This window comes from Quercus robur, chromosome 8 (assembly GCF_932294415.1).
Source record: "Quercus robur chromosome 8, dhQueRobu3.1, whole genome shotgun sequence".
NCBI lineage: Eukaryota > Viridiplantae > Streptophyta > Magnoliopsida > Fagales > Fagaceae > Quercus > Quercus robur.
Genome location: NC_065541.1, coordinates 15,727,678 through 15,736,948, shown reverse-complemented (window position 1 = coordinate 15,736,948; position 9,271 = coordinate 15,727,678). Strand labels below are relative to the sequence as shown.

Below are 9,271 nucleotides of genomic sequence, written 5' to 3'. Positions count from 1 at the left end.
GAAGGTCATTCGTGTGTTTTGATAGTTCAGGGTTTTTGTGTGTGTGTGTGTGTGTGTGTGTGTATAGTATTGAGTTCAAGTTACACATGGTGTAACATAGCTTACACCACCTACTAAATTTTTATAAAAATAATTTTTCAAAAATCTCACTATTAAATAACTTAAATTACATGCTATTTGTATTCTTAACATGCATGCCAAGTTTCATACCAATAAGATTTTATTACTTTCCGATCTAAAAGCCTATTTTTTATTCACAATTTTAAATACCAAATCTTGAAATTTTAATATTTGATCCATAATGATGTCAGATTATTTTAAAATTTTGCAAGAACATAGACTATAAGAAAATCTTAACTGTGAATTTGTTGAAATTTGCATCTAATAAAAAAAAATTAAATAGGGTAAAATAAATAAAAATTATACCAAATATGCACACGCTAAAAAAAAAAAAAAAAAAGGGTTCATAAAGCAAAAGGAGGGGTACAAAACAACGGCCTCCATTACACACAATCAGGAAAGACGCGGAGGCCCACACAGATTACATTTACTTCTCGTTAGACCCAGTACATGAGGATGATCTACCCTTCACACTGTCTATTGAAGTATTGATCCATCCGAAGTCTACCTCCTGATTATGATATTGATTTAGAGTTAGGTGTTTTAAATCCAATTTTGGGTCAAATTTTTCAAGGCACGTGAACAATCTTGCAGAATTGTTCTTTGGATACCCCCAAAAGTGCTACATTCTTTTGTCCTTGACTTTGTGGGAAAATTTCGTGGATGTCGCTAAGATCAAGCAGTATATTGGCTGTGAAATAGACAAAAATAGTGCTAACATTGATACCAAAGGACCATATCTCAATGAATTATTGGGTACTTCAACCAACTTGTATGCTAAATGATGGTCCCTGTTAGAGATATATATTAGACATATTAGCCCAATGTAATAGGCCCAAGCCCATTCCTGCTTGTACTAGTAGTCTAGGGTTTAGTCGCCTATATATACTCATGTTAGGGTTCATTGTAACACAGGAGGTTATTGTACTACACTCTTACACAATAAAGATGTAGCCCTTAAGGGATTCCTCCGTGGATGTAGGCCGTAAGGCTGAACCACGTAACCCTTGTGTTCTCAGTGTTCCTCCTCTATGCTTTATCTTCCGCATCTACTCTAGCATACACAACATGATATAACACATCGCGTTGCTAATATTCAACAATACCAAAAGACAGAATAACCCCAAATTTATAAAACTCGAATCCATGAAAGTACCACTAGGCACTAGCTGCTTTCTGCATACTACTACTCTTGGAATTTCGTCGTCATTCATCACTGAAGTAAATAATACACTTTCAAAATCTTTTTTATTCAACCATAAATAAAATTTTTAAAAAAATCCCAGAACATGTTTTCCGGAAAACGTTTTCCGGAAAATACATATTTTCCGGAAATGCTAATTTCCGGAAAAGGAAAATGTATTCGGGTGTTTGGCTGTCTCGGAAATCGTTTTACGGAAAATCAATTCCGGTGTTTGATTCGTCCAAATATTTTACGGAAATCGTTTTACGGAAAATTAATTCCGGTGTTTGGTTCGTCCAAATATTTTACGGAAAATACTTTACGGAAAACGTTTTCCCATGTTTGGTTCGGAAAATACTTTACGGAAAATAATTTGGATCATTTTACGGAAAATGATCTAGAATCTGGCCCTAAAAAATCGTCCATCCTTGAATGAAGTTTTGGAGGAATTGGAGAAGATCAATGCTATATTTTGCTCTTATAGATAAAATTCAAGAACCTGCATTCCCTATACATATCTGTAACAATACAAAAATTATGGTCATTTGGTTCAACATCAAACATAATCATTCGAATATACCCATAATATTTATATAAAAACAGCCACATCAATCGTTCACCATTGGCATTACACCTCAATGGCATACAAAAATGATACCTATTTGTGGTATCTGAACAGTACAAATACATAATTTGGGCAATTGTATCGTCCCAATAATACAAAAGAGTACATATATAATACATTGATAGGTCAATATTAATACTACAACAAAAGTTAATTCCTAAATCTACCATCACAGTCAACATGAAATAAGCAAATCAAATTTGTGAGAAAAAATAACCATCTAACCACAACTTCCTCAACCTAGCATTCTTGGCTAAAAATCCACGTGTCGTCTTCTCATTCTCACAAAGATGGTCGAAGGCAGTAGCGAGCATATCTTCGTTATATCCATCCGCCATCATAGCCATTACCTCATTATACAAAGTTGTGTAATCTACCGGGCCCCAATTAATTTCTTTTAGAGCGACAGCTATTTCCTTCAGCTGACCAGACAGATCAGTCAGCACACTATCATCAACATTAGAAGCTGCACGCCCTCTTTTGCGGGACTTGGAAATTCCCGACCCAGTGGTGGATGATTCATTTCCGTTCTTCTCCTTTTCAACCACACATTCATCCACATTATCTGCCACAAACTCTGCACTATCCCCATTATCCCCATTATCTGGCTCATTTTCGATATCCACTCTGGACTTAGCAAAGGCACCTGTGGCTGTGTCCTTCCCCACCACAATTGCTAATTCATCGTAAAACTCAATTTTTTTGTTCAGATACTCGGCATGCTTCCGATGTGCCTATAAGGGAGAAAAGAACGTATATAATAATGCAATAATAACTTCACTCATAAATTCAATATAAAAGACTATGCAATAACAATTAAAGCAAATACTCCATACTTTTTCCTACATTTTCTCAGTAATCAAACAAGTAATGCAAAAAAACTCTCAAATAAGGATGAAACAAGTCAATACATTATGCTACTATTATGCACACTTCACTGCTAAGAGAGCTCAATTAACAAAAAAAAAAGAAAAAAAAATAGAACAACAAGCACAACATTAAAAGAATCACCTTAAAAAGAAAGTATCAATCTTTTCTTTACTTTCCCAACATTTTATTAGCAACCAAACCGAGAACCAAATAAAATTGTAGCTCAGACACATATACACATATAGATAGATGAAAACGCATAGATATGTATAGATATATTACATAGGTAAGGTGACATAAAAGTTATGTTTGGAAAACCTTATAAAAGCAATGGAATCCTAAAAAGAATGACACTATAAATTTCATATAAAATGCAAAAACATATATTATTATCTATATTAAGAAAATATAGTTGGAAGCCATACCATAACTTCTTCTTGGTATGTTTTAGCGTCACAAGTTATCATTTTCAGATTTTCGTCCCAACCGAATCCACTCTTCTTTCTAAGCTCTTGAATAGTTGCCCACATGGACCTTAGAGTCCGCATCCGGTTCTCCACAAATACAGGGTGGCACTCAACCCCGAAATGGGCCGTTATCTCCTTTGCTACAAGAGCAAAGGAGCCGGCCCTAAAAGTATTAGAGGGCTTATTGCCCTTTCCAGCCTCCTCTGTTAGTATCTTTAGCATCATCTCATGCATAGGTGGCAGCCACCTAAATTGCTTGCTGCCGCTAACTTTTTCCTTACCCTTTGACATTACTACATATGAAAATAGTATAGTGAGAGTAGCATTTAGTAATTACACTCGGAACATGAATAACAAATCAAACACACATACAACCACGCTTATGAATGTGCACAACAGAATGGAACATGCTAACTATGGAAATGACAATGTAATACCATCAAATAACAATGTAATGCTAAAAATACTTTTTCATTACATCACCAAAAGTCTATATTACATACATTGTCTTTAAAAAAAACAAAAAGAAAAAACACATTACAATCATAAAAATCTAAATAAAGTACTACTCTCCACTCCTGATATAATCAGACCACATGGCTTGGCATATCTCATCTCTCTTAGCATTCCATGATCTACTATCTTCGACGGACTCCCGACGGGATTGTGTTTCTTGTTGGTGGTCACTAAGCTCTACTTGGTTCATTGCATCTTCCATAATATGGTCATTTGGTTCAACCCCCATAATGTGATTATGAACCACACAACACGCTAACACTACTTTCACTTGGGTTGGGAAAGACCAATATGGTTCTGCATCCAACACTCGAAAACGTTTTTTCACCACTCCAAACCCTCGCTCAATGGTAGTTCTCAATGAAGAGTGTCGGAGATTGAACAATTCTTGCGCATTCTCAGGAGGACGATCACTAAACTCTTTCAAGTGATATCGTACACTCCGATACGGTGACAATATTCCATTTTTATTACCATACCCAGCATCACCAAGATAAAATTTACCTACATATATTAAAAAAAAAACCAAATCACTACTATGTTTAGGAAAACACATAATATTTATTAAACTAACAAACCAAAAGGGTGAAGTAATCGTGTAATACCATTGGGAATTGAAAATCCCCCTGGCCTAGCAAATGCATCATTTAATACACGTGAATCATGTGCACTGCCTTCCCATCCAGCCAACACATAAGTGAACTTTAAGTCAAAACTAATGGCAGCTAACACATTTTGCGTGGTTCCATCTTTGCGACCACGAAATCTTCCTTGTATTTCAGGTGGCACAGATGCACGAACATGTGTACCATCTATTGCTCCAACACAATCCTAATTTTCGACAAACATAATGGTTTAAAATTACATAAATCTTCACAATTTACAAAAACACACAAGTCGCAATATTTACCTTAAAATATGGGTAAAACCTTCTGCTATTCCTTATCTCTGGAGGTGTATCTTCGCTACGCAGTCTTATTAGAGCTCTATATAATTTCAGGACCCCCCTAAGGACAACTTTGAAGTATCTATGAACAGTCTCAGTTGATCTATAGATCCGACCACCCATTACACGAAACCTCACATTATGACCAATAATGTGCAAGAAAATGAACACTTGCTCCGTAACAGACATGTGAACAGTCGGACGTACGTGCTCCCCCTCAGTGAGGGTGTGACATAAGTGGTGGAAAGCTATAGGCTTCATCCTAAGTTGATTCACACAATGTCTCTCACTTCCATGCAAAACACTATTTATGTATTCCTCTCTCTCGGCGGCATGGTTAACATAAGGCGCCCTAGGCAGATCTCTACGTCTACGTCATAATTTCTTTAACAATGCAACCCCCACAAGGAGGACAGATGCAACTGAGGCAAGAATTGCGGCTTTGGTTTTTTTCTTCATCTAACAAAATCACAAACATTGTAGTCTAAGAGATATGTAAACAAGTATGCTATTGATTACACCATAAATAAAATCAGCCACAAACATATAACATCCAAACCATCACATTGCATTCTATTTACACTATAACAATACCATCACATTGATAACTGCACATTGATATAGCACAATACCATCACATTACATTCTATTTATAATCACCTATATACCCAAAGCACCTTCAATGAAGGTTTAAACACACACATATTGGTCTGCAAGAACATAATAACACCAAGCATGGGTGAAGCCCCAAAATTTCTACACAAAACCCAACTAACCAAATTCTAATAAAAATCACAGCAAAAACCAATCATGCATAACCAGTCAAGCCCCAAAAGAGCTTAAAAAAAAATTCAGACCACAAAGCAATTGGGAATAACCTGCAATCAGAAAAGCCCCAAAATTGATATATGTATCACCCATAAATACACAGTTTCATAAACAATGGATAATTAAAAAAATTGATAAATAACCTGCAATCAGAAAAGCCCCAAAATTTCATATGCATAATCCACAAATACACAGTTTAATCAACAATGGATAATTGAAAAAATTAATAAACCTGCAATAAGAAAAGTCCCAAAATTTTGATATACATTACCAACAAATACACAGTTATAAACAATGTATAATACAAAAATTAATAAATAAAAACATGTAAATAATTATATAAATATTTATATAAATAAACAACTATGAAATTTATAGTGTGGATCGGAGGTGAGTGGATCGGTGAGGTGAGTGAGTGTGTGAGTTTGATCGGACGTGTGGGTCGGAGGTGAGGTGTGCGCCCTAGGCGGATCGGTGTGAGTTTGTGCAGGTCATTTTCTCACCGTGGGTCTGCGGCGTTTGGCGCGGTGGTCGTCTGGCAGAGCTCGGCATGACCGGTGTGAGGTAGATCGGAGCTCGGCGTAACCGTTGGCTCTCGTTCTTTCTGTGTTTGGTTGGCCGGATCGGAGCTCTGGGTGGCTGGATCGATCGGAGTTCTCGGATCGTTGGCTCTCGTTCAAGCTATAAGCTTCGCTCGTTGGCCGGATCGGAGCTCTGGGTGGCTGGATCGATCGGAGTTCTCGGATCGTTGGCTCTCGTTCAAGCTATAAGCTTCGCTCGTTGGCCGGATCGGAGCTCTGGGTGGCTGGATCGATCGGAGCTCTCGCACTTCGTTGGCTTCGATCTCGCTCGTTGGCGTCGATCTCGTTCGTTGGCGTCGATCTATTCCGCGCTTCGATCTCGTTAGAGGGCGTCGATCTCGTTCGTTGGCGTCGATCTATTCCGCACTTGATCTCTCTCTCTCGTTCGATTGTTTTTTTTTTGTTCTTTCTCTCTCGCTCTCGTTTTCTGTTCTCTGTTTTCTCTCTCTCTCTCTCTCTGCGTTTTGCAAGCCACGGAAATGAATTGAAGTGAAAATGAAGGCAGAAATTCATTTCCGTGGTCAAAGCTGAAAATTTCGATCAACAGGAAAACATTTTCCGGAAAATAATATTTTCCGTGACAGCCAAACGCCCTCTTTTCCGGAAATTGATTTCCTGAATTCGTTTGAAGCCGATTCAAACGCACCCTAAAAGAAAATGTTTCAAGGCCAGTAATTCTCACTGCTGGCTCCTCTAATCTAAATCATTACCATCAGAGAAAGTACTTCTCATTTCAAGATATTTGAGTGCTCCCAAATACAATGACAAAAGCATAAAAACCAGAAGTTTAACCAATAATATAGACCAATCACCATAAATGAAAAGCAAATAGCAGAACCATAAACAACTGAGTACATAGGCAAGGAAATTACTTGGCAATACCGATTGAACCTCACTACTTTTTCTTTGATAAGATTTAAAAGCAAACTAAGTGCAAAATCTTACACAGATTTAACACTCAATATAATGATGGTTTGAGCCAAAACCATGGTTTTAAAAACCGAACCGGTCAAAGAACCGTTTTTTTTTTAATTTCCGGTTCAACCCCGGTTTTTGACCGGTTTTTGGCCGGTTTTCCGGTTATTGACCGGTTATTGACCTTTTAACCGGACCGGATTGGCCTCCAGTTCCCGGTTGAACCGGTCGGACCGGCCGGTCCGGTCCGGTTTTTAAAACAGTGGCCAAAACCCATCAATTTCGAATGTTTGATATAGGGACCTACAAATAAGAACTAATCAAAGCTATTTTATCGAAGGTATTAGCCTTATCTTATCAACTCAATATAATGTTGTTTCCTATTGTTAACAATGGTATCAAAAAAATAATAATAATAATAATAATAATAATAAAGGATTAATTCCACTATAATTAAAAATTCATGAGAAACAATGAAATGCCGGAATTCAATTACAAGACTCGCTCCGTTTGTTTTAATGGAAAATCTTGTGTAAAGATAGTTTTCTATATTTTCCAGTATTTGGTAGCATTAGAAAAAAATAAGTCAAAGAAAAACTATCTTTGATCAACATAAAAAGTATGACTTATTTTTAGAGATTGTTTTCTATTAATTTTTTTTGGAAAACAACTTTATCTCATAATAAGCTAATTAAGGGAAGTTAAAATATTATTTTTTAACTCATTTAAGGTTACTGCCAAACATAGGAAAATAAGATAGTTTTATAGAAAACAATTTTTGAAAAATAACTCATTTTCTAGAAATCATTATTGCCAAAACAAAAGAAAATAACAGGGTGACATTCAGTTACTTAAAAAAAAAAAAAAAAAAAAAAAAAACTTTCACCATAGGCATAACACAAGACATTGGAATGGCATGTTAAACTTCATTCCAACTCCAATGGGCGTGGAGGAAGTGGTGTTGGCCACGATGGTTGCCCGAGTAGGAATATAGGAGGACGAACATATGAGAAATCGTCCATTCCATCTGGTATTTGGCCGGCCATGTTCAAATCCCCGGTGTGCATGTTGCACGAGACAATGTAACTTCCGAATTTTAGAAGGACAAGTTCAGCATCATTTGGGTGGAAGGCCAGGAAATTCACATCGGAGCGGATGCCATTGATTACTTCATTGAGGCTAGGACGTTCTGGAACTATGTCGGTGAAGTAAACTTTGTCTCTCCCCAACTCGGTCTCTCCCCAGCCCATTGGGTAGGGAGTCGAGAAAGGATCTCGACCAACAGTGTGTCAGGGAGTCTTTTCATCTCTTCTTCTTGCGGAACCAAAGCAAGGGCTGTGCCTGTGCTTACAACGTACAACTACTCTCTGTCTCTTTTTGTGGGTTGATTGGCCTTGGGGGTTCTTATATTCAAAACTAATAGGACTCATGTTTCATTTAGGAATTTTTACAAACACTTACAGAACACACACGGGACGGAAGCCTTTTAAATCAGATGACAGGACAGCTAGTAAGGTAATAGATCCCTAACCTCTGTTTATGAAAGAGATGATGGAGAAATTTGGACAACGCGGCAGCGACTGACGTAATAAGAAATTTGGACCGACTTTTTGGCTTTCAATAATGGTTTGGTTCGAGTAGAACAATCCCACAAAGATGGGAATTCGGAACTCCTTCAACCCCTGGGCAAACACAACTCATCAACATCTTGAAAGAGGCCATGGCCAAAACCATCAACTCTCACTAAAGAGGGATTTTGCAGATTAGAACAATGAGGGAAAAATATATGATAACGTTGGAAAGGATTTTAGAAATTAGCCTCTCGAGTTTTTAAAACTCAAGATTGATGACGAAAATCGAGGCTTTCAACCTCAAGTTCTACGGCTGTCGTGTACTAATTTAGCCACATAGATCTTGAGTCTATAAGACTCGAGTTCTAAAATGCAAAACCGAGTTGCGAGGAAAAAGAAGTGAAACTCGAGTCTTAAAAACTTGAATTCTACGTGGATTTTATTTCACATCACCTCCCACCACTTACAAATCAAGACTTAAAACTCGAGTTTTAGATACTCGAGATGCTAGTTTACAATATTATTTTGAAACGTAACAACTAACTAATTTTTATTTTTCACAACTAACTAAATTTTTTGATATTTAATGTTATATGGAAAAAAAATTCCTCACTAAAAGCATGGTTTCAGAAAATAGAAGAGACTTTTT

At 37.0% G+C, this 9,271-nt stretch overlaps 1 protein-coding gene across 1 annotated transcript; it reads right to left on the bottom strand.

The window, feature by feature from the left end:
• Positions 1-2,603: 2,603 nt before the first annotated feature.
• Positions 2,604-5,107, bottom strand: LOC126694782 (uncharacterized). The gene is made up of 4 exons (XM_050391276.1): positions 4,692-5,107; positions 4,387-4,612; positions 3,224-4,285; positions 2,604-2,662 (listed from the first exon to the last, which is right to left on the bottom strand). The coding sequence occupies exons 1-3, from the start codon at positions 4,986-4,988 to the stop codon at positions 3,831-3,833; spliced, it is 978 nt and encodes a 325-aa protein (XP_050247233.1). The 5' UTR covers positions 4,989-5,107; the 3' UTR covers positions 2,604-2,662; positions 3,224-3,830.
• Positions 5,108-9,271: the final 4,164 nt, after the last annotated feature.

Excerpts from the sequence above, each read along its gene's own strand:
- LOC126694782 (XM_050391276.1), bottom strand. The coding sequence starts at position 4,988 with ATGAAGCCTATAGCTTTCCACCACTTATGTCACACCCTCACTGAGGGG. Across the intron at positions 4,613-4,691 it reads GGTTTTACCCATATTTTAAG|GATTGTGTTGGAGCAATAGA; the intron begins GTAAATATTGCG and ends GTCGAAAATTAG. Across the intron at positions 4,286-4,386 it reads GGGATTTTCAATTCCCAATG|GTAAATTTTATCTTGGTGAT; the intron begins GTATTACACGAT and ends TAATATATGTAG.